This window comes from Gallus gallus, chromosome 1 (genome assembly GCF_016699485.2).
Source record: "Gallus gallus isolate bGalGal1 chromosome 1, bGalGal1.mat.broiler.GRCg7b, whole genome shotgun sequence".
Taxonomy (NCBI): Eukaryota; Metazoa; Chordata; class Aves; order Galliformes; family Phasianidae; genus Gallus; species Gallus gallus.
In genome coordinates this window covers 119,349,887-119,376,410 of record NC_052532.1, presented here as the reverse complement: position 1 = coordinate 119,376,410, position 26,524 = coordinate 119,349,887, and the positions used below count along the sequence as shown (strand labels likewise).

Below are 26,524 nucleotides of genomic sequence, written 5' to 3'. Positions count from 1 at the left end.
TCCTAAGAAAATTAAGTAAAATTGTTTATATTCATGAGCTTCTAAATTAAATACATCAGATCTAATGCTTTGAAGTGATTTTTTTTTACTTTAATCCCCCTAATTCTCATAAAGAGACTAGATAATCTTCCATTTATAGCAGTGTAAAGCCTAGTTGAAATACACAATGTTGTTTATCTCTGCAAAGTATGAACTTGCATTTAAAATAGTTTAAAAGCTACTAGCAAGAGAAACCAATTTTATGTATGTCTCTCTGGCTGTTTCAGTGAGAAACAGATGGCTTTAAAGCACAGCTTTCCCATGCAGCATCCTACCAACTTAAATGGCAAGAACCTTGCAGCCTGATTCTGTAGCTAGGGTCACATCATGTGCTCCTCCAGGCTCCCCGTGCTTCTTTATTCAGTAGAAGTATTCCTCTCCATAAGCCTGTCTTCAGTTATATTAGGCATCGGTAGCTTACAAACAGAAATACCTTACATGAACTGTGGGCTTCTAATTCTTCTTTTGGGTAGCACAGTGCAAATGAAACCACATGGATGCCCAGTGTAATGCTATGAAACTGTAGGTAATAGATTGTTTCTAATCAACAGTGGAAGTCTCTGAAAACAGTGTTGTATTTTTTATGAAATCGTGATATTAAGGCACAAAGCTTATACTTGCAGAAACTTGGTTTCAGTGCTATTTAAAGAGGATGGAGACTTCAGCAGAATGTAGGTATTGAGCTAAACTTGACTATGTTTGTGTTTAATTATATTCAAAGTATAATAGCCATATCCCTAATACAGGGGACTGAAAATAAGAATTCCAGCATGTTTGGAAGTCTTCTGTGGAAGCTGGAAAATATTCAAAAAAGATAAGTGTTGCCAACATCCTGTTTATTTGTTTACAATAATATTGCTGTAAAAGTACATCTTGGATTTAATGAAGTTTTCTGTGGTGGAAAGAGGCAGGTAGGTTCACAGTGGCTGAACAAAAGTGGTGAAGTTTGAACTGTGTTTTTGATACAGGATTGTTGATGTGTTACCATTGGCTTAAGTTGCATGTTTAAAGCAGTGATGTTAAGGAAACAAAGCCAGTTTTGGTGTAATGGGAAATAAGGTTAAAAAAAGAAAAAAAAAGAAGGAGCAACAACCTACCTTAAAAATAGGTTACAAATATATTTGTTTCATATATCGCTATACTAATTATAAGGATCATCTGCATTGTGTTTGTTCATGTTGCTTGTTTGATCGTTTTCAGATATGTGGGCATGATATAATGTAACATTACCACTTCACACCTCTAGAAGTTCTTTTGGAAAGAATTTCTCATTTCAGTTTTATAATTTTCTTTTTAACATGGTTCTTGCATAAATTCTGACAGCAGACAAATACTTGCAACTGTGATCCTTTAAACAACAGGAGAGTACACTTGTAAATGTATAGGATAAAGGTAGGAAAGCTGTCAAATTTACCAAAATAATCACTTTCTAAGTATCAGGCTACGATTTTCAAGGAACGTATGATTCTGTGTGCTGTCACTCTATATGCCAAACTTGAAGATGCAAGGATGCAATGTCTTAATCCATCTCGAGATAGATGTCTAAACTTGGGCTTTATTTAGATCGATGCTGTTGCCATCCATCAGTGGTACTGTTTTAATATTTGAAGAACTTTTTCTCAGCAATACAAAGTGAATGATTCAGAAAGCTCTAGCCTCTGCTTAGAAATAAAAACTTGCTGCTTTCCACTTTAGTCAAGTTTTTAATTTTAGAATGTTTCAACATGCTGTAATTCAATTGGGAAAATTGTATTTTGGTCTAATAGTCAAGTAGTGGCTAGACTGTACTTCTGTCATTAATTTGCTATTTGTTTCTGAAATCATCATGAAAGAAGTACTATTTAAGAAAAGGCCTTGTGATTCTGATTTTATTTTTATAGCACTGTGAAGAGTAGAAGATTTGTTCTTGTTTGTGCTTGCATAAGCAACTAGAAGCGGAATGACTGCATGTGGTTAGTGGACTTTAAATAGCAACTATGGAGTATAAAATGCTCAGTTTTCAATTGAAGCGTATGAGCAGAAGCCAGGGCTTTTTACCCTTCTAGTCCCTGAAGTCTGTGTACAGAGCAAATTTTAAAAACACTTTGAGGTTTGACTGTGTTTTTACAGTGGAGTAACAGTAGTTCATTAATTCTAAAACATGAAATTATGCATATCCATCTTAATGCATTGTAGTAATTATTTTAGTTGACATGATTTTTATGCAATATTTTTTTTGACATTTCTAGAGTTTATCTTAAAAATTTATATACACTCCTATGATGTTATTTTACTAATCGTATTTTAAAAGGGACATTACATTTTGAATATTGTACCTCAATTTTATTGTAATGATTTTACTGGTTACCAGGTGGGGTGGCAGTTGAAAAATTTGGTGAATGCACTACGAGAGGATCCGAGTGGTGTTATCTTAACTTTGAAAAAGCGACCTCAGAGCATGCTTACCTCAGCACCAGCTTTACTGAAAAATATGAGATGGAAGCCCCTTGCTCTGCAGGTAATGAAGCTTAATCATAAGTCATACACCATCATTTTAGCTATACACTATCTCAGTGATGCTTTATTGTGCTTCATCTCAGCAGCATATGGATTTACTCTTGTATGCTTTGAAAAATTGTTTCTGAAATGATTTCTCTGCAGTTTGTTCTCATAGGCTCAACCGAAATTAAACCTGTTAGTAGAACTTTTCAAAGTTCAGAATTAATCAGCACAGTGCTTTGCAAGGCAAAAAAGTAGCCCCCAAAAGTTTTCTAGCCATAGGGAAGAAAGCATACCTAAGGAACTTACAGATTTTAGTTTGTCGTCATGTTAAGCTCTTTGTACAATATAACCTCAAACAAAGAGAGATGGTAGTGATCTTTAGTCCTCAGTTTGTTCTGTCATGGAATTGTAGGAAAATGTGTGCAGTGATTTTCTTCAACAAAACACATGACCAGCACAATTTGCCCATATAAATAAATCTGCATGTTTGTCAGAGTTTTCCTTGTGAAGGAACCATTGCATATGGATTTAGTACAGGATGACCAGCTGGATCTTTATTTTTAGTAAGCCTGTGATGTGCTGAAAGGCATGGGATGGTTTCATTAAAGCTTTCATGTTTCACTCTAGGATAAAATGTCAATGTGATGGATTTCTCTAGGAAATAAAAGTTATCTCCGGACTGATGAAGTCATGTAACCAACAGATGGAACTTAAAAATAATCCCTTTTTTTTTTTAATTCAGTTCAGATAGGGCAATGTTTAGAATTTTATTTTCTTTGCATAACGAATGCATTCTTCAGTACATCTTTATTGCCACAATAAAAAGTTTAATCTAAAAGTAAGTACATTTGAGAGAGAAAAATCCTTTGAATAGTTCAGGAGAAAGGAAAATGAGATGTGGAAATGCCACTGCTAATGGCTGTGGTGTTTGCCATTTAAAATAATAGCAGATTCATAAAATGAACTAATATCTCAAAGAACTTCTTTCAACTATGTATTTTTATACATTTTTTTTATCATGATTGACTACCTCATTGTCTGTCGAACTGAATAAGGTTATAAAAGATTGGGATGTCTTGGTCTTTCAAATATAAAGTATTGGCAATATCTGTAACATAAACATTAAACCAAAAATATCATATGAGTGTCTAAACAAAATTGCTGATCTGTATGCATGATAAGTGTGTATGAATGTCCATACTTGAAGGCTATGCTTTTTATCATAGCTTTAGTGAAAATATAAGTACAATGAAAAATGCACATAATTGCTTCACTGCTTTAAATGAGATCAAATGCTTTCAGTCTGTATCCTTTCTGGGTGAGTTAGGTTCAGTTTGTAAACTTCAGTTTATCATTTGCCTCTAGAATCATTCCACTGAAGATCACACAGCAGAAGTTTGTGAGACAAGCTATTGATCTTAGTAAGTAGGCAACTGAATCGAAAGGGTGAGAAGAAATTGGACAGAAACCAATTTCCACCATCTAAACAAAGTGCAGTAAGAATGTGAGGCTTCCTATAGTCCTGTTACAGTGAAGACAGTCATGAGATAAAGTTGTGAGCATGTTTGAAACTCCACACTCAGTTCTAGAAACAAAACTCCTTTTAGTGTGTTCTATTTGGCTCTTATTTACGTCTCAGCATCCTTAGTTCAGTGCAGATGCTAAGGTGCTATTCAACTTATTTAAGTTAATATATAAGTTAAATAGAACAGTTACTGTTTCATTCATCTGAATGAATTTTAAATTGATTTACCTTAGTTGACAGTGAAGAGGACCATGCACATATCTCTGTCTCCATTTGGTGATGAAAAGAGTGTGAACAGCTGGATCAGATAAAGATTACCTCTGTTAGATAAGATGAAACTAAGTCTATATAGAGGTTTTCTGTAATGTTATGAGATTGAGTGAAAGATAATATAGACTTTTTTTTGTTATTGGCTTTTTTTTTCTGATATCATAGGAAGTCTGGTTATTTTCTGGGCTAATATGAGTACAAATAGAGACATTGCTAAACTTTGAAGAGATAATTCCAGTATCATGATGCTATTCTGGTACACCAGGAAATGGTCAGAACCTCATTCAGTACTTCTGTGTGCAGTGTACATGTGTGTCTGTTGTAATTTGTGGTTTTTTAGTGTGAGAAACAGCAGTTTTCCTAAATAGATTATCAAAAAAGCTCCAGGGTGATGTGAACACAAACTTCAGAGGCTGTACGTTGAGGAGATTTTTGTTGTTAATTTATGCAAATGAGAGGTGAGCAGATGTCAGAGTCTACTGGTGTTAAAGTTTAAAGGCAACCTAAGTGTGAAATCGGTGCTGTATGCTTGATTAATAAAAAGCAGTAAAAACACAATACAATATAATTGATTTTATAGCTATTAAAATATGAGGTAGTAATATAAAATTTGAGATAATAAATATAGCTAATAAAAATATGTTTTCTTAGCTCCTATTTTTCTATTCCACTATTTATCTATTGTAAAAGATAGAAAATGTTGGGAAAAATTCTTCCAAAACAAAACAAAACAAACAAACAAAAAAAAACAAAAAACCTGTGTTCTGTGATTGAAGTAACCTTGTGGCTGTTCCAAAATTCCTTTTGTTCCAAATTCACATAATCATGCACTTGGAACTTAGTGAGAGAGGACAAAGTAAAAGTGATAGCAAACAGGAAAAAAAATAAAAGGAAGAGCAGTACTTCCATCACCTTTGGAAACAGGGAAAAGTATGATAACTTGTTTTCCTATATTAGGATATCATGAAATAATTGAGGATGTTATAACTGTGCTGTCATCCCAGAGCTAAGTTAATTGAACCATATGTATAATTCAACGAACACAAGCTATGAAGACATTATGACTCAAGATAATAATTCTGTTAAAGTACAGAATATGAGCGAAAGCTTCGAGAGACTAGAATAAGTTATGAAGATTAAGTTGTACTAAAATGTGGATTAGGATCTGAAAAATGGTTGCTGTGTATTTTTGTTTGGCTCTGCAAATGGGGTGAACAGAGGAAAAACGTGGTGTCACAACTTGCAATGTCTGAGTTGGGAAAGTGGAAATTTGCCCCAGTGTAAGGGGGCTGACAAAAACAGAGACTAAGGTGTTGTATGCATGCCATCTGTGAGGATCTTTAATGGCTGTTAGAGCAGATGTAAATATTTCAGTTATTAAAATACAAAACATTGAGATTCACATTGGGATTTTTTAATTGAAAGACGATAAAAATTAATTTTTGCTGAGAATGGATAGTGTTTAGGCATTGGTAAAATGCATTCTGCTTGTTTTTCTTATGATTCTATGTAGGAACATGAAGTTTGCCATTTGCAGCAGCATGAAAAGCTGGATTTTAGAGAGCAATAGGAAGTGTGCCTATAAATTGGGCAAAGGCTAGAGTAGTCTTCCAGTTCAGGAAGTATGCAGGTGCTACCAGTATATCAATCCATCTGGGGTGTGACTTGGCACGGTATCCTGATCATTAAACTAGTATTCTACCCATCCTGTGTAGCAGTCCTGGAACTAATAGCCAGTGGCTTGATGTAAAGGAAAACAGTACAGCTAGCTATGGCTGTACTGTGAACCATTACATAACAAGTGTGTATGTACAAGTGCATTAACTCCATCTGTAAGGTCAATCAGTACTGAAAGGAAAACATCCATTTTTTTTCCCCCCCTAATGTCCTGATTAAAGGAGGTGGCTTGGGTTTTTGTTTTGTTTTCAGTCTCTTGATGATTGTCTCTTTAAATATCCATCAAGTATCCCACTTCTTGCAGTAATCAGAGTTCTCCCTTAACGCATTCTGGAATCATGACAGAATGATGGAAACCAAGGGATTCTCAGCCTATGTTGTTTTTTTCATTGCTTTTATAAAATCTAAATTAGGCAGCTATGGCCTTGGAGAGTTGTTTTGGTTTGTTGTTTTTTTTTGTTGTTGTTGTTTTTTGCTTTTGCAATTGAAGTTATTCATTAATATAGTATTGTACTACAAATATGAAGATGCTATGCCTGCAAGATAAGCCTTACTAAATTTGCCTTTCAGTTACTCTGTTTCTCTGGTACACTGGTATTTCAGATTGCAATGTTAGTACTTCTGACTGTCACTGAATATGTTCAACAAAAAATAAGTTCCATCTTTATTTTTTTTTACTTCTCTCACTCAAGATAGAGGTGATTTCATTATCTTGAAACTCTCCATATTTTTGTCTGTCCCCAAAGCAATCAGCTGACAGTTCAAAACTTAATGTGAATAAACCTCTTCTACTCTAGATGGTCTCTTTCATTTCTTCTTACCACTCTGAGTTTTTCTGGGGAGGTTTCAAAGGAAGGCTCTCCAAACTGCAGTTTGATGAACAAGGGTGAAAGGTTCAGTAAAGAAGATTCTTAGATTCTCTAAGTCAACGTCATCATGATAGCAAGAATCTAACTGCAAAGCCATCTTTTACTTCTGGAAAATGCTTTGTAATTACTGAAAAGAAACTAGACTTTGACTACGGTGTGAAGACACTTCATCCAGTATCTTGAAAAGGAATGGTCACACTTCAGCTAACTTGGTTGAAGCCCTGCCAGTTTCACTGATGTCAGTGAGGTTGGGGGCAGGTCCAGCTGCTATCCTGTGTCTTGACTTGGAAAAAACCTTTTGACTTCACTATTCTGCCACAGTCTTAATCAAACTTATTTAAATGTGACCTTTTGTATATTTAAAATAGTTAACTGTACTGTGTTATATGTGATTAAATTTTACTGTTAAAAAAATTGCCAAGACCTCAGCATCTGTATTTTTTTTTAATATTCTTTATTTTGAACTAGATACACATCATATCTCTACTATGATATTTTCAACATTTCAGCCTCCTAAGAAGCAACAGTAACAGCAGAGTCCTTGGACTGAGAGAAAATCCTACTTTTTTATTATTTAGTATTTTTTCTCATTATTTTGCTTCCTTCATTCAACTATAGACAATGTTATGTTCTGTTTGAATCATATACGGTTAGAATTAATGACCTTACACTTTTTAATCATTAAATTTGAATAAAATACTAAATTGTTGGCTCTTCAGTTGCTTAGCTGTCCTTTTAACTATATGGGAATTGAGCATTTGTTGCAGTATTGTTAAAATTAATTTGGACTGGGTTTTCCTAGAGTTCAAATTAGTTACAGAATTTCATTACTTCATGTCATGTTCATCTTGCAAAAAGTTTATGTTATTGGAAACATTTTGTTCAGTAAATATCATAATATAAATATATATATAAATATCGTAATATCTTGGTCCAATACGAAAACATATATTAACAATAAAATCTGTTTACTGCTGCAAATACTGTGTAAAGATACTACCACTTAAAATATTGTGTTGGTTTTGCTTATATTTAAAAAAATTGTATGCTTTTATATGGAGCAATGTTTCTCAAACTGTTTATTGCAACTACTGAGGGAGTTAATGAAAGGTTCAAAGAGTTTTAAAAAGCATTAAAAAGAATTTTAGATGGTACACATTAATTATTGATTACATTCATTGTTTTGAGGGAAAAAAAAGAAGCCAAAAAAAAAAGAAAAGAAAACTGAGAATTTCAGTTTGGGAATGGGGAAAGCAACACTTGCTCCTGGTACCAAGAATGAGGGAGGGGAACCACAGGACTGAGCTAAACAGAGTAGGGCAGCGCTTGGAGAAGTGGGAGTTGTATGTACTATCACACAGTAATTACAGAAACTTTTTACTTACTTCTCTCATGGAGAAACTTTGCTGTTGTAAGTAAAGTTGTTTTTCTATTTTCTGGGCAGCTGACAATTTGGTAAAGGATCCATGATGACTAATAATTCTGAACAAGTATGGTGTATCCAGAACATTTGAGAAACAATACTCCAAAGTGTATTGAGACAAGACATGCATTTTGTATTTGTCATTGGGAATTAACATTGATGTAGATCTTTATGAGGGATATTTTTGAGGATTTCCTGGTTTTAATACATAACTTCTAAACTTTCTCGGTCAGGTTGTTCCCATGGGTTAAGTATTTAAACTCGTGGTCCTGAAAACATTTTAGTTTTATTGATGTTTCAGAATTCCCACCTGCCTGGCCAGCCTGCCAAAAGTGACAGCAGCAGGAGGAAGTTCTAGTCTTTGGAAGAAAGTTGACTCAGTGATAACACTGATCTCCAAGGCATCAAAATCAGACATGCTGGAATTGGAGTTCTATGTGACTTTATGTTCAGTGTGCCTGTGAGGCATAATATAGTCCACTAAGTGACTGCCATTGACCTATGGGATGTATGCGATCCGATTTACTTGCAGATGCACAGATTGGCTTAAATTGAATGATTGATGAGAATTGACATGCAAAATGACTCAAGGGTGTACCTGACCTGCACACTGAAGGTTCTGAAGGCTCCGTTTTCAACAAGGAGGGCCTGAGACTTTTAATTCCGTACAAAATGAAAGCTGAACTCCTAGATCCGTAAGGTGGTAGCTACTGCAATGCTCTCAGTGTGTTGAGCTACTGACAGTGGAGCAAATCTGTATGCTTTTACCACACTGCATTTCTTTTAAAAGAATTCACTGATTTATCAGATTAAGAGATGGTAAATGTAAAAAAAAAAAAAAAAAAAAATAGTGATGGCCTGTTTTTAAATTTGGTTTAATCCTTTTGTTCCAGTTTTTCTGGAACAAAGCTTTTCTGCTTTTGTGGAAATGATCGAAAGAGTTGAGTTTGGAGGTGTGATTTTAGATACATAAAAGACATGAGATACCCTAGTATGTTTTGGGGTGATCCTAAAAGATTATGCTTTCTCTTGTACTAAATCTTATTACAGCTCCTCTTGGGAGCTTCTGGGCCCTGGGAAGATTTACCTATATTGCAATTACATGAGATACCACAGTCATTAGAACTCCTACTGGCTACACTGTGATTCTCACTCCTGAAAACATTCCAGTATTTAATCTGGGGGACAGTTTGAGGAAAACTTCACCTTTAGAGCTCTTGTGTATATCTGTTGTACAGTGAGCGCTAATTTTTTCCAGTAGCACTTGGTGTTCTAATCACCTCACCTAGCCAAAAAATGAGCCAAATTTTGCATTTCTCAAAAACATGTAACTTCCACTGATTTACAGTCTCCCAGGAAACTGTTATGGAGGGCAAGCCAACCAATATACCTGGGCTGTGTATTCTCAAGAACTTGAGATGTCGTATGGTAGAACACTCAGGCTTCAGCAAAATTGCATTCCAGAAATGAAACACATCTCATTAGCATTTAAGTAGCTAAGCCCAGGTAATTCTGGGGAGTTCTTCACCTGTGTTTTGTAGTCCTCCAGCAGCTGGTCAGAATGGTTGTGGGCTCATCAATCCATTGTATGCCCAAATCACAGTTATACTTAGGCATGAATTTCCATGTGACAGAAAGCATAAAGTATATAATTGTTGCTGTCCCTATGGCCCTGTTTCCTCTTATCTGCCTATTTGTTCAGTTAAAAAGCTGCCTTCCTCTTCAATGCAGAGAAGAGCAAATCCATCTACCCAGGTTATGTTCCTCTCTCTGTGCTTCTGTCAGTATGAGCTATAAACAACAACGGCTTGGGCCTAACAAGTGTAAATGTGATCCTAGTAACAAAATTCTTTTGACTTAGGAGAAAAATAGTTCTACAAACCGCTCAACAATCTGCAGTGTGTACTTATCGCGAGGTATTGGAAAGGGAAAGTAGAGGCATTGCTTAAGTAAGTGATTCAAGAACATCTATGGCTACAGTGTCACAGATGAAAATGTAAACAATAAGGTTTTTGTTCCTCTAAAAGAGTTTTCCTTGTTTTTTTTTGTTTTGTTGTTTTTTTTCCTCCTTCCCCCAGTTTTGCCACCACCCTTAGTCTTATTTTTGCAGACTTCAGTCTTCTGCTTGTCCTTAGTGGTCGTAAAGTCTTTTACCTGTCTGGTTTTGTGTTTGTGTCTTTCTCCCTTTCTTCCTGTAAGTACTGGCTGTCTTTCATTGGTGTGGTCGCAGAATACTCACATTAACTCTATTGAGCAGCAAAATAGTTTAGCAGTATCATTGTTTATAGGAGATAGATTTCTACACTCAGCAAGAGAATATTTGTTTCTGTTTATAGACATCATTCTAAAAGTAGATGTGATAAGTTTTAACAATACATTTTTAAACATACAGTTTATTATATTTGAGATAAATCTAGCACAGCTCTGTTGCAAAAAAACCACAACAGAATCCAGTTGAAGGATGTCTGAGGTTTCCTAAGTGGCATGTGTTCTTCTTAAAATACGGTTTGAAAAAAAAAACAAAACCAATGCAATTGAGCATGCTTGTTTGATGAGCATAAATTTACAAGGGCTCATTGCTGTCTTGTGAAAGGACCACATTTTGAAAAAGTTCATGCTCTTGAGATTTTTTTTGCAGTATAGGTATCAATATCTAGAAAATATGAGCTGGTAATTCTCTCAGTGCTTTCTCAGTCTGTCATACACTGTTCTTCATAGTGCTGGCAGAAGGATCTTTCTACACACCCATTTGGTCAGTGCTCAGAGCTTCTCTGTCATAAATACTCTGTCAGAAATATTTGCGTCCTCCAGCAGTTACTAAGTTCAGAAATTTTAGGTGTGGTATACACTGTGTCTACCCAAAACCTTTATCGTCAGAGACTCCACTTCCAAAAAGATGCAGGAGAATGTACTCTTGCAAAACGAAACTCAGTATTTCTTTAATATTACATTTAAATTTTAGGGTGCAAGCAGATACTGCTTCACTTGCTTTTTCTTCTGCTTAAGTTTAGCTATCAGACAAGCCAAGAAGCGTAAGGCAAACATTATTAATTAGTCTGGAGCAGTCTACGTTTGCTTCCCATTTTGCTTTTCTGCATTTGCATCTGTATAGAGAGTGCTAGCAAATCATGCTATAATTTCCAGTCCTACAGTGATTTAATAAAGTCTTCAAATGGATGGTCATTATTTATCTAGTCAAGATAGTTAAGTTGAAGGAGAAAATCATACTTAATTTGAGAAAGAGATAAAGATGTTATTAAGAGGAAAGATCATGTTTGGATGGGAAAGATAGCTAGTATGCATTATTATTCTGCAAGGAGGGTACAGGTATTTTTGGTGTGGTTTTTTTCAGTTTTTTTGTTTTTAACTGTGATTTACTTTGTGATGAGTTTACCCAGGAGAGTGAAGAATAATAATAATTTCCAATTTATTCAGTATCATAGCACGTGTGCTCTTGAGGATGCTGTACCTGACTTTACAGCACCTGCAGACATAAACTGAAGCTTTTACAGCTAGTTCTTAAGCTGTAGAACAGATGGGGGGAGATGACATTCAATTTAATGCCTACTTATGAACATTTACTGTAAACACGAGACTTTTCCTTTATAATGTTAGTTAAATTAAGCAATTCACTGGATTCTATATGCTATTTACTCATAAAGATTTCACTAGTGGCTCTACTAATTACTATTTTTATGAGCATTGGCAATAATCTTGCTGTACAAAGGGGGAAAAAAGTAAGATATGATCAGATGAGTCAATTTTATAAGCACAATACATGTCCATTCATAGATGCACATCCCTAAACAGAGGTGTTATTTTTTCAGCCAGTTTAAAATCATATAAAAGATTAGAACTGCTATTTCTTTAACTTTCTGAGCTGTAGAGATTTTTTTAGCTGTTTTGGTTACAAGTAAATAATATTTAAGGATAACTGTGATTTTTTTCTCTCTCTCTCTTTTGAACCAGCCTCTTATTCCCAGAAGTCCTACGAGCAGTGTTGCTACACCATCCAGCACTATCAGCACACCTACAAAAAGAGACAGCTCTGCACTCCAGGATCTTTATATACCACCTCCTCCAACAGAACCCTACGTTCCCAGGTAAAAAATGTTCAGTACTCTGATTCAATACTCTGTTTTCTCAAATGTGGAATAGTCTACTGCCTATTACAACATTATCCTACTTTAAAAGAAAAAAATTACCCAGACCCCTATATGTGTAACTATGAAGAGAGTTTGTCCCCCTGCCTAAGAGCTATGATGCAACAATGGAGACTGCGCGAAAAGCAAGAAACTTTGCAGCTTTGACAATGAGGGCACTGCTTTGTTCTGCTATGCTAATTTCCTTTTTGTACCTATTTCATTAGTGTATGAGCAGTTCTCAGGATTTCATCTTAGTGTGGGATTCATCGACCTACCTTCACACGTTCCTTAGTGATACAGTATAATTTTGTAATACATGTGAATGTTGCTTTCCTAAAATTCTGAGAGAATTACAGTTGTATCCATAAGGATGGCAGTAACCAGCCAGAAGCCTAAAGATGTGTTTACAAGGGATCAGCATTTTTAATGTTTCTGTATCAGACATGGAATGTCCAGTCAATGTATTCTTAAATTACTTTTTGCCGTTCTTTTAGTTTACTTGCTTACAAACCTGGTAAGGGCAGCATGCCCTTTATTGTATCTGAGTTTCCTGTACCTGAGTTTCTGGTACCTGAGTTTTTCTTAGACTCTACTACCAGTAACTCTTCTAGCCAATTAATAAGATCTGTGACCTGATGCTGACAAGAATTTCCTGGGGGCTATCCAAGAGTGAGTTAGATGGCAAATTAAATTGCCTTGTGGGGAGGAGAAATCATGATTCTGTGATTAATTCTTACTCTTCAGAGAGATGAGAAAACCTTCCTGGGGAAGAAAGTGACTTTCTACTTCATGATTTAGATGATACCACGGGCCTTTCTTGAAGCCATAAGCTGAGTCTTATCTTCCTTCCTCATCTCTACTTTATATGCTGTCTAGTCTGGTTTTATTTCTGGGGAGTTTAAAAAAAAAATGCAGAAAGAAATCCCAACCAAAACATAAGAGTTCTAGAGTTCAACTCTAGAAACAGAAACTGGTATCTCCAGAATGTATTTTGGTTACTTATTAATAACATCTTAAATAATGTTTGTTAATGCACCAGTTTGGTGCAATGGACCAATTGTGATGAAATATAATAATACATATTAATACAAGATTCTTTAAGCTACACAGTTTTTTATTTTGCCAGATAAATCCTAATGAACTGTAGTTCATTTCACAAAGCTGCCACATACAGTGCAGTGTTTCTGAATGATCTGTTTTGACATTTCATCAGGTTTTTTTGGTCTGTGATTAACTATATTTAAGCATGTCTTTATTTTGGGTATTATCAAAATGTTCAGAATCTTTCTCAGTTTTTTGTTGCTGTTCCAAGGGGGAGCTTTAAAAAGTAAAATGCCCACATTTCATTCCTGGAACAGAATAAAAGATTTGATATTTTGGTGTAAATTGTAAAACCCCAAACTGTGCTGTCCTAATGATGACACCCACAGTTGCTACAGCTGCCAGCACAACCACACGTAAATTAGCAGGACCCATCCTTTTCTTGTGATGGTTACTGACAACTGCAGGTAGCAAATTAGTGCGTGATAAAGTCTGTTGAATGCCTTTGGAAGATGCATCGGTCTCCATTGTTTTACCTGCCAGGTCCCCCAGCACTGTCACAGTAACAAGCTTACAGCCCTGGTGAAGCTGTGCCTGTCCCCTTCACCAACACTGTCTCTGCTCTGGGAAAACCTGGCAGAGCAAGTAAAATAGCTGGAGAAGGTTTCTGTAGTTTTGGTGCCATGGCCAATTCAGGATGGCCCTTTCTTTTCCACCATGACTGCCTGGCTTTGCTTTGTCCTCACACAGGGTTACAGGGCACCAAGAGAAGTATAGGTCAGCTTTGCATTTACATGATGGTCTAGAGGGGCAGAAGCTCTACAGTGAGGACATGAGGCCACAGATACCCTCTTGGCAGCCTCCCATGCATTTTGCTACTCAGAAATTACTGTCTGATTAGCTCTTTTGCAGCCATCTCCAGGCCCAGCCATACCAGCAGTTTTTCAGAGCCCTTCTTTACAAGGAGAGGGCAATCTGCTTGGGGCTCTCTATGTAGGTTGTGCAGCGTGTTCCTTGCAATAAGTTTCTGTCCTGAGACAGCAGCTCATGATAAAGTGTCATGCATTCTTTTTGTTACTGCATGAGTACACCTATAACATCTTGGAAGCCCACATTGGCTTCTACAGAACTGTGTCAAATGCCTGTAGTTTCTTCTTGCTGTAATGTTAATTTGTAAGAAACCAGACTGAGTTTGTCCACACTTACCATATAGCCATGTCTTAAAACTATTTGATTCAAAAATTCTATCGATTCAAAAAACTATTTGATTTGGAAGTGCACACGTGAAAGATCAACATTATTTCCTTGCCCTAAGTTACTAAATACTAGTATATCCAATAAAAATCCTTGTAAAAAGAATAGATGCACATCAACTTTATTTCTATGATTCTTTTCTAAAGAAACCATTAAGATACAGTCTGCAATTGAAGCAAATGAGCAAAGATGTGTGAGATAATTAGCGCATACATACATATGCATACATACTCAATATGTGATCCTGATTTTGGCCAATTGTATATGTTTGCTGCTTGTGTGACATACTGACATTTTCCCCTTTTTTTAATGAAATATTCACCTCTAAAAAAATGAATGTCTTATTTCAATCTATTTAAAAATCTCTCTTATTTACTAAAGGGATGAAAAAGGAAATCTCCCATGCGATGATGTTGGCAGACATACAGTGGGCAAACCAGTTCATACAGGATCCGAATCTCCAAACTCATTTCTTGACCAGGAGTATCGAAAGCGTTTTAATGTGGTTGAGGAAGATGCAGTTTTATACTGCTATGAGTATGACAAGGGAAGAACGAGTGGTCCTGGAAGGAGAGAGAGTACACCAACATATGGTATGACATTGATCTGACAAGGATTATCACAGTTTGTTGATTGTAGGATTTTTCATACATCTGCTCTTGTATTTAAGCACAAAAATAATTCCAGTGGCTATTGAATGTGCTAAGAATTCTGTACAGGTTTAGTTTAATTTTAATGTAAATGCTTATTCTGTGCAAGGATATATGTATTACTATTATAAGGATGGCAAATCCAGTTTTGTATTGGTGATTTTTCTGAATCTGCGTTCTATAATTTTATCAGCTTAATTTTCCAGAAAACTTTTCAGTATTGTTTTATCAGAAGAATTGACTGATAGCATGCTTTTTTTGTAATACTGTTTTAACATCCTATAACTTTTTGTATGAGAAGTGATGACTTGCTATATATAGCAGTCCCTATTTTACAAGGCTGCGTGTCGTCCAAGAAAGAATTTTGAATGTAAACGCACATGCATGTTCATACTTACATGTCGTGGATTTTGACTTATTTATGGTGAGAACTCTGAAACAATTTCTGATGAGAGTTTTGCTCCTCAAAACTTTGTTCTCCAGATTATTTTCATTTTGAATCCATTGGAACTCTGCTTTTACCTAGCATCTTATTTGGGCTTTGGACTAGGAAAATTGGTTTTCTGTTGCAATACAAGGAATTATTCAATGGTACAGTTGTTAGTATATGGGAGAAAATGAAGAAGAAATTTCGTTTTTATATATGTTATTTTGACAGCTCTGGTGTTAGCTCAACACACATTTGAATGTTTTTTAACCCCTATGCTATTCCAATTATTAAACTGAGTGCAGGCTGCATCTTGGAGTTATAGTAATCCTGACATCATATCCCTTTGAGAAGACGACGGGCTTAATCTTTGAGGAAGAATATATTTGGTACATCATGCAGCTAAGCTCCAAAATCACCTGGGAGCCATGATACAAATTGAGCTTGAGCTGTGTAAAGTATCCTCAGGACTTTAAGCAATGTGCTTGCACAATGTTAAAGGATGTGTTTTCATAAAGTGCACTTGTTCCACACAATCCTCCTGCAAAATCCTCAGTATCCTTTTGATTTTGAAGTGCTTTCAGATGTTTTTTAACCGTGCCTATATTGTATGAAATAAATGCTAAGTGTTCAAAGTTGATATATTAATTTTATTACTCCTGTATTTCAGTTGGTGGATATAGTCAGTTCCATTAACAGAGATGTACTCTCTGTTCCAGATGTTAAATTTTAATACTAGTATTCTAGAGGGAGGAAGACACTTTGTTCAAGGACTGCTGAATCCCTTATTTTATTACAGGATAGCTTTTGTAGCATATTTTCCTATTAGCTGAAAGGGTTATAAATATATGGATCAAAGGCTACTGAAAATCAGTCACTTTTTTAACACATTTCTTATACAGCATTTCACTTTTGATCTCACTTCTTTTTTAGTGAATTCACGTCACAGAGTCCATTCTCACTTAAGTATATTTTCTAAAAATATTACCATCCCAGCATTAAATTCAGAAGTTTCCCACATGCCATTTGTTAACATCAGATTTGCGCCTAGGCCTGACCTAAGTATTTCACAAAAATCTGGTAAATACCATCCTTCTGGCATTTAGTAGCCTATTAAAGAAGGTCAGACAGAGTTCCGAGAAATAGAGAAATAGTTGTTTTCAACATATACTCATCATTAATTATGTGGTGGCATTAATTTTCTTTAATGCTTTTCAGTCTTCCTTTATGAGAGATTAACAGGGTCCTCCGTGATTTCTCACTAAGGAATCTATTGGCTTCTTTGACACTGCTAGCCAAGAAACTTCTTCTTCATATTCTTACTGGCTTACAGCTGTTGTATAATTGCTGCTCACTGGCCTTGAAATTATTCAGTTTGCATCCCAGCAATGAAATTTTCCTGAGTGTTATCAACAGGCAAAACAGATTCAGGGGCTCCACATGGGCTAACATGAAGGAGATACCAGCAGTGGCAGACAAACACAGTTTTGCTGCCAGACAGAAAAAGCATGTACATACATTCAACAGCTAGAGATATTATGGAAGGTTGTTATGATTATAGCTTCTAATAGCAATCACAATTTACATGGTTTTCTACTTTTTGTAGCTTTTTAATTTTGCAACTGTTTTCCTTAGGATCCTGTGAATTTATTCTAATATAGAAGATAAGGTTGTATTCCTAGAAAAAAGTGACCATTATCTTATTTCTTATCAAGGACATGTGCATTCAGGAAATGACTTCTGAATGGTGTACTTTAAATCTCACTGACTTCAAACACGCTTAAATATGTGCCCATAACTAATAAAATAATTGATGAATAGAAAATTAAGCATATACATTTTACATTCTGAGTAATTATGTATTTGTGAACTGATCTTGTCGTCTATAAAAATGATGACCTTTATGTGGGGAGTTTTCCAATATGTAGCTAACAGAACTTGTAATTTTTTTTAACTTTAAGCTTTAATACTTTTCAAAGCAAAATATTTTCCCTTTATGTTCTGTTACCAGTACATAAGAGCAAAGGCTGATCTTGTTTATGAAAAAAATTTCTTTTCAGTCTGTGAGATGGACGTTGTGCCATATTCTGTGCCTCTTTGCATGGGTTTTTTTGCTTCAACATGCTACCTAACTTACTAAAAACTATAGTTCACTTTAAGTAACGCCACTAAGTTGCATTGCACACTTTCATTGACTTTCCAGCTGCATTTGTGGAAATATTAAGCAGAAATCATAGTTGACAGCATTTAAAAAATAAATTCTGCGGCTTCCAAATCAAAGCTTAAAAGATATAGACTTCAGCTTCTCTGATTCTTGCTGTCATCTGAAATCTAAATGAACTTCCCAGTAGTAATGTACTTTGCTCTCTGTCGAAGAAATGCTACAAAAGGAAACTGTATGTAGAGGTTTTCTCTTTCGTTTTTGTTAAATGACTGATGAATCTTTTAAACCTCCCAGCAAAAATGCTATTTGTAAAGGTATTTTAGTGATGTGGATGTGATTCTGTTACCAACAATTCATTCTATATATGCTTTAAAAGTTTTCTGTATGTGTGTGCCAGGGGCTTTCAGAATAATAAACAGATACTGTTCAGTGAAAAGCCAACTAAGTAATTTCAGGGTGTTTCTCAGTCTCAAACATCAGTTTGCTGAGGATTTTGTAGGACACTGGATTTATTTTATAAAGTTAAAAAAAGAAAAAAAAGAAATCCATTAAATACTTTTAACTGTTTCTTGTCTGTTAAAGAAAACAGAACTTAATCTCTGGTTCATAGGCTATGCTGGATCCTCTTTCATAAGCAGTGCTGTAGAATAGAGGCTTAATGCCTAATTTCTTCTTTCTTTCAAGAATATTACTTTAATATTGCCTTTTGGTACATGATCTCATTTTTTTTCCTCTGTTTCTAGGGAAACTAAGGCCTATTTCTATGCCAGTAGAATATAACTGGGTGGGGGATTATGAAGATCCCAGTAAAATAAAACGAGATAGTAGGAGAGGTAAGTGATCTGGACATGTCTTGTACGAGGCATTATGGGTTTTATCATGCTTCAAGCAGTGCCACAGGAGGCTATGAATACTAAATGTATACTTTCAGACACTTTCATGAAAGACGTGTCTGAGTTTTCCTAAATTCATAACTGTTGGTTCTACCTCAGGAGATCCCTCAGATAAAAGTTGGTAGATACTGGGATAACACTCAAAGGAAAGTGTGGATGATACAGTGAACAAGCTTGGGCTGTACAATCAAAACAGGTTACTTGTAACTGTATGAGACCGCAGTCAATTGTATTAATCTAGGATCTGTCTTTTTAAAAAAGATTATAGATATGATCCTAAGTGTGCCACTGCTGATTTTTGAAATCTTCAAGACAACATCAGCATTTATTTATGTGAGTCTTCATCTAAGTTTTCTTTTGATTGTCAGCAAAACTAGAAACCTGAAAGAATAATGAATTTTCCCTTTGAATCAAGATTGAATATTTTCTTGCTATATCCACCAAACAAGCAAATAAGATTTGCTAATGAAGAGGTCTTGAAGTCTTAAAATTGACAGCAGATCTTAATAAGAATATTATATATTTTGAAAGGATGATTATGATACCTGAAAAAAATCATAATTATGCTTTGCATTACTTTTCTTTCAACAGAAAATTCATTGCTACGCTATATGAGCAATGAGAAAATAGGCCAAGAAGACTACATGTTTCAAAGGAATAGCAAAAAGGATACTGGGAAAAAATCGAAAAAGAAAGGAGACAAGGGTAATAGTCCTAGTCATTACTCATTGTTGCCTAGTTTACAAATGGATTCATTGAGACAAGATGTCATTGGCACACCCGGACCAGAGACCACTTTGTACCATGTGAGTAAAAATAACATTAACGGAACCTTTTGCACTATGCATGTTACGAGAGACTGTTGTGTTTTTGTAATGGTGTTGAAGACTTTTTTTGACTGCTAATCTTGCACTGAGTCCTGCCTTTCTGACAATAACTTGCTTAAAGCATGCTATTTAGAATCTTGCTGTTACAAATGCAGAATGGACACCGATAACTCTGTAACTAGAAAGTCTTATGTTTGAAGTGTAGTCTGGTATCACTGTCTTGACTTACTTTGCTACTGATGGAAAGGGAAGAAGCAATCTGAGTATTTCAACACAGTATGCCAAATCACATTAGACAACTCCTTTACTATAGCTACTGGAAAGGCCTGTTAATGACAGGAAAACCTGTCGGAGGTATTTGTTTTTCCTTTGAGGTGACGAAGGCCCTGTTGCATATTGATTACATGTCATGTGTGTAACTGTTTTTAATACAGATAGAATAATAGATTTCAATAACTTGAAGGTAAATTTGAAAGGAAAGAGACTCCTGAAGAGAATGTAAAGTGAAAATTCCAGCATCTTCCTAGTTTTCAAATGTGTCAAGAAAATGTAGATTGGCAGTCACAACATATTTTAGATGTTCAACCTCGTATAAGCATTTACAGTTTAGACTTGTCATCATAGAGTAATACACTCAGTTATACAGCAAAACAATAGAAATAACTGAAGTTACCTTCATAAACTAGCACAGAGGATGTGATTTAGATTGCCAATGTTTAAGGAAAGCAGTACTATGAGGGGGCTTATCAAGAGCTTTGCTTTGAAAAACTGGCAGCTAGACTTCTGCTGAACATGTAAGATCCAGGTAACTCTTCTCTTAGGAGCATTATAAAGCACTGCTACAAATTATTGTGTTATAGTTGGTGTGGATTAATTGGAAATAATAGAGCTTTTAAATTCCTTTAGACTTTTTGAATGGTGGGCCCACTGGGTTCCAAAACTCCTTTTTGCACTGTGAGTGATAAATTTCAGAGATTATGTCAATCATTATTATGCTGTACTTCAATTGACTCAGGTCCCCAGATGTGAAAAGGTGGTTGCTTTCTTTCCTGTTCCTTTCCCTTTTCCGTAATTGAAGCATGATGTTAGACATTTTTTCTTATGTTATTTTCAACAGTTTTACAATTCTAGCAAGTTGGAAATCTGATTGTGGGGGGATGTCAATTTGCAAAGGCAAACTGATATAGAATTGCATAACACATGAGGCAGAGGAGTTTTTAAGTGTAACAAAACTGTCCTTTTTGCAGTGTATGCAGTCTTTTCTATAAAAAACCTAATGAATCCACAAGACCTCGAAATCAAATATTTACAGAAGAAAATTGAAAAGTTATTTGTGTAACAGGGGGCGTTCTTTTCTGTAAAGAACAGTATGGTAAATTTGAAATACTCTTCCAGTTTTGAGAGAATGCCCATCTCTCAGTGGCATTTCTTTGTTAGTAAATATTAAGTTTCTTGTATACAATGAGATAAACTTTTTTTAATGGCATCTTCATTTTAACTTGTCTGCCTCTATTATCTATTATCTGTTTCCAAAATCTGTATGAATAAACAATATACACAGGAACTGAAAAACTCTTCAAAATTCTTGTGTGAAGGTTACTGAGGAGTAGCAACCAGAACTGACTACCAACATTCTTCATGTAGGTTGGACACTCATCTGCAAAATGCACCTTAACTGTTAACGCCACAATTTACACCACCATCTGATAAACCTTTCTGTGTATCTTTGTAATGCTGTTAAATCTTCAGCTTCTTTTTGCAAGTTTAGTGGGAATTCATTTACTTATAAAAATAAATAAAGGTTCTTTGTTCTTTAGAATGCAAATTAGTATTAATCTGCTCACTAGTTTTGAAGTGGAACGCGTGAAGTAGGAACAGTAATAGGAAGCTTGGGACACTGATTTGTCCACAGGAGAAATGGAAGGGAAGGAGCCCATCAGAAAGCATTCACAACCTTATAGTGCCCCATCACTGGAAGCAGCCTGGCTGCCACCATGCATTGCAATACAGTTCCCTGTTTATGGTGGTACCACCCAAGCATATTGACTTGGAAAATCCTAATCTAGTTTGCAGAAGGGGCTGTGTTTCTTGGCCACATAGAAGAGCATATTTACACTGTGATCTGAAATAAGGAAGCATACAAGTATTTGCTAATATCAGGTACCTAGTCTTCACAAAGACTTTGCATTATCTGGAAATGGAAGTCTCTGGATGAGCATGAGTTCAGTGCAAGAGGAATGGTGATAACTCCAGAAACTGTACTAATAGTAGTAGTAAGATGTACTATTGTTTTCTTTGTTTGTTTTGGTTTGGATTTTTTTGTTTTGTTGGGTTTTATTTGTTTTTAAGAAACAGATGTTTTCATCATACTAGAGTTTCAGGTGAAGAAAGAATACTGTGACTCCCTGGGCTGCAAACCACAAGCCAGTGGTCTTTCCTTCCAGGTAGCAGTAGATGACCATATTCCTCAGGTCCAGAAATTAAAAAATACTTCACCATGTTTGTTAAATTGCTACAATCCCTGGTTGTTCTTTACGTTAAAAGATTTCATCTATTAGCCTGTGTTCACATTCTGCGTCCAACCTTAGATATCGTTGTACCTTTGTCCTCAGGTTTAAAGGTCATTCGTTGCCAAGTTTTATCTCCCAGTGTAGAAACTGTCAGGTTATAATCAAATCCCTTTGTAGCCTAATTTTGCTTAAAGGGAATAGAGTGTCCATCCAGGGTTTGTCATCAGAGAGTGTGTTTTCATGCAACCTTTTGTCATTCTTGTGATTCTTTCAACTCCTCATTTTTCATCTCAAAGTACCCTGAATGTTCTTCCTAAAGTCTATATGCAAGAACAGGACATAAAAATCCAGGACTGACCTACAGGAAAGGAATGTGACCTTTCTATTCCCATTCACTACTTCTATGTTTAAATATTTAAAGGTGTTTTTACTGATTTTTAGCCATAGTCTTGGAATGGAAACCTTTACTGCCTGGTTTTGGTTGTGTTGTTTTTTTTTTGTTTGTTTGTTTGTTTTGTTTTTATTATGTCACTTTTCCAAATCACTTATTTGCAAGATTGTTATTCCCAGTCCAATGAGGTGTATCTTGTATTCTTTATTCTTGTATGCTTGGCCATGTTGAGACATAGAACTTATTGGGTGCTCTCATTGAATAATCTGTGATTCTGAAACAGCCCCAAATATGAAATGCCAGAGAGTAAGGTCTGTGGATGTTTAGGTAGGTCCTTATGATTCCCTAGTCTGTAACATGGAATACTGAAGCTATAGCAGACTGTGATCTGCTGTGTAATGAAACTTCTGAAACATTTTATTTGAAATGATTCAAATTCTGTGTAAAATTAAAAACATGCAGTAACTCTTCCTGTCTTTTCACTTTTCTTCTGAATTCCCTGGAATGGAAACCATGCAGCTCACTCAGCATGTGGCTCTCATCCTTGTCATTCTCTGAGTTTCAGTTCCTTCTTATCTTTATTCAATAATAATAATTTCATTATTTTGGAGGCCCTTGGTACAAATGTTAAATAATTTTGGATTATTCAGTTAATGACAAATTCCCCTAACAATTCCAGGTCTCCTTCCTTTTGAGTTGTGTAGCCATTTAGGTATGCAGGTTGATATTTCGGGGTTTTTTTTTTTTTTTTTTTACTTTGATGGTTTTCTACAGGAAAAGCAGGTTTTACAGTTACACTGGCTTCAACTCCTTGTTTCTGCTGTTTTTATGCATGGCTCTGAAAAGAAAAATCTATGATCAAAAAGCTACTCATAACAGAATTGTTATTGTTTTTGTCCTGTAGACAAAGTGAAGGGTGTGGAAAAAATTACCATGGTGATTCTTTAGTGCGTGGTTGTTGTTTATTAGCTGAAAATTGTCATCTGGAGGATGTCAGCTGGTTCAAAGTGGGTTTCCTATATTCTGAAGTGATCACAACAATATAGTAGTCTAGCATTTTCTAGACCATCAGTATACTAAATTTGCATTAAATTACTGGTCTTAGGAAGTTTGTTTGTGACATAGACATGCCATGATGATCAAAAACAGTGCAGTCAAAGGAGCATTTCAATAATGGCCTTAAAAAATGAACTGCCTCTATCTCTATCCACAGAATGTAACCATATAACCATGTGTTATATCTGTGAAGTAATCACCTCTTGTATCTGCTTAGAGAAATTTTAAATTCTCATACAGATAATCCCTGCTCCACTTTGTTTTCTTTTGTTTTCCACTGCAGAAAACACTTCTAGCATACACTGATTTCTAGCCAAGCTGTTTTTTGCATTCTATTTTTCTTCTTCAGTACTACTGAAGAAATACTAACACAGAGTGTTAATGTTTTTATTAAGCTGAGGCAAACTGTTTGAGCTGCTGCTAATCTAGTGTGCAAGCAGGTGTTCAGACTGATCTATTACTGTAGATACAAAATGGTGCAGTTAAAATTGTCTTGGACCTTTGGGGCATAAGAGATGAAAGCTCTGACACATGATTATAGTTTTTTAAGTTCGTTATATTATTCTATATAGGAATTTCCTTGGTACATTGTGCTTCTTTTTTGTTACAGGAAAACAATGTGGTTATTTAGTAGGGGGATTATGTCATGAGTCAGAAGGAGTTCTGCGTCAAGCTAATAATAAAGCCCTTATCCAGGTCTATACCCTTTTCTGTTAATCTAGGAATAATGCTGCTATGGAAAGAGAAAATTGCCACCTATAGCATGTAGCAAGGGATTAGACAAGGAAAAGCAGCCTTGCTTACAAACTGTTTTCAAATATACACCAGCAAATTTATATTACTGCCCTTTTTCCCTCACCCTTCCTGCCTCCTATCCGTTTACCTTTTCTAATGTACGCTGACTTACTAATGTAGGTATCAGCAATACTTAAAGAATTGCTTGTCACAGGAAAAGAGGTTTTTATCTTCTTGCTTTGCTGATAACCAGTTTATTTAAAATTGTTTGACCCAGGTATTATATTAATTTCTTGGTCACTTTAATTGTACTTGAAAGTAAAGTTAGTTTATTAGCAAGAGGTACCCTTTGAGGATCACAAATCAGTAACAAGTGGTTCAGGATCAGATGCAGGAAAGAAATTAAGGATTTGTTTCATAGGCATTTTGCTGAAGATATTTTTCTGGGTCATGTTCACATGTACATGCGTTACATTTAATGTCTCCGTCTTGCTTTAAATAAAGGAGGGATAAAATGAAAGTCACCTTTTTTTTTTTTTTTTCCTGCAAATTCAGTGAAGTTTATGCACGTTTAAAAAACCTACTTTCTTCCTCTTCAGCAATGTATAACTCCTCACATGATCAGTGCGCATGTCAGTGGCTCTTAACTCTAATAAGTAATTTCAGTACTTGCTGTGATCAGCACCTACAGAGAGCCATGCCCTCTCCTTTTCACTTTCCCTGAAAGACACTGAGGCAATGAGTTTGAGGGATTTAGTGAGGGTTGTAATTTCAGTCTTCTTGGGTCTTCTCATGATTTTCTCATGTGTCTGTACCAGTTCAGTCTAGTGTGCTTGCTCAGCAGATCTGGTGGGTCTGCATCTTCCTGAACATGCAGAATTATACTGGTTGCAGCAGTGACCTGACTGAACCTCCTGTAAATGAAGAACATTTGTTTATGAGTCTGTTGCAAAGATAAGTTTTTAGCTGATAATGAGATAAATTGGAAGTGAGGCAGTAACTTTTAAGAAAATTAAGGCTTTTTTCTACTTGGGGAATGCATATTTCCAGGTATTTCCCACCCACCTATCCAGTGAAAAATACAGGAAAATGACTTTTATAAGTTCAATTCAAAATGTACATATTTGAATGTTCTCAGTATAGAGAACAATTTATCCAGAGTTCTTAATTTTGAAAACTAAAAGCTATCTTTGTCTAAGCTGTTGCTTTTCACTTACTCTTCTTATTCTTCTCTGCAAAAATCCTGAAAGGAAGGAAAAAGAAGGTAGTTGAACATAAAGTGCATGCATCTTTTATTAAAAGAATCTTGAATCCAATAGGCATGTATTTATGAAACCTTTTGATTGTAGTATAGAGTGCATAACATATGCATATGAGTTCTCTAATAAACGTGTGCACAAGCTACCCATCAATTTGTTGCAGAAATCTTCTGAATAGAAGTGCTGTCTAATAAACACTATATAATGGTAGGCTATCTACAAGAAAAATAGAAGAAAAAGTCAAAGAAGAAAGAAACTAGCAGCTTGCTGTAATTGTAAGCACTGCAGCATTTAAGGAATGATAAATGTTCGGTTTAGATACTTGAAAAAAAAAAAGGTACTTTGAGGAAAAAGTTGAAAATTCAATTGCACAGATTTTAAGTAGGTGTCTGAAATCTAGAATGCCTTTACACCATTACAACAGATGGAGTTGGTACACTGTCTCCTTTAAACTGTATGTAGTCCAACTACAGCAGTGTTTAAAAATGAAGGATCTCTTTTTCTTCTCCCTAATTTCACATTCTGTATTATCAGACTGTTGATTACTGTAGAACAAAAGTCCAGCAGTTGGTATCAAAGTCCAGTTTAAGTGCATAGTAAAAAATATTTTCCATAAATATGTCTACTTTTTTGTTAGCGTTCACATTAGCATTGCTTCTTCTCTGTGATTTTTTCACTTCCATTTAAATATTTTATTAATTCAATACTGAAACTTGCATAATGGCTATGGATGAGCAGGCATCTATCGTCATTAAAGGAAGCCTTAAAGTCCTTCTTTAAAATAAACTCATAAGAAATAATTGATTAAAAAAATGATGCTTGCTGAGTTAAAGTTCTTAAGCATTGGCAGTTGTATATTTCCAGCTAAAAATTTCCACTGTCCAGAAA

The 26,524-nt window shown here is 35.4% G+C and overlaps 1 protein-coding gene across 11 annotated transcripts in view; it reads left to right on the top strand.

The window, feature by feature from the left end:
• CNKSR2 (connector enhancer of kinase suppressor of Ras 2) overlaps positions 1 to 26,524 on the top strand; it is a 205,897-nt gene that overhangs the window by 106,776 nt on the left and 72,597 nt on the right. For 7 of the 11 annotated variants that reach the window (XR_005849329.2, XR_005849332.2, XM_425567.8 and 4 more), the window contains exons 9-13: positions 2,390 to 2,536; positions 12,254 to 12,387; positions 15,106 to 15,317; positions 18,709 to 18,798; positions 19,450 to 19,664. Coding sequence is in view for 9 of the 11 variants with exons in the window: in XM_425567.8 (XP_425567.4) it covers positions 2,390 to 2,536; positions 12,254 to 12,387; positions 15,106 to 15,317; positions 18,709 to 18,798; positions 19,450 to 19,664 (798 nt within the window). In the remaining 2 variants the exon portion in view is untranslated. The remainder of the gene's footprint in view (positions 1 to 2,389; positions 2,537 to 12,253; positions 12,388 to 15,105; positions 15,318 to 18,708; positions 18,799 to 19,449; positions 19,665 to 26,524) is intronic. The other 4 variants (XM_004934666.5, XM_040670225.2, XM_004934665.5 and 1 more) reach the window with 1 other exon arrangement.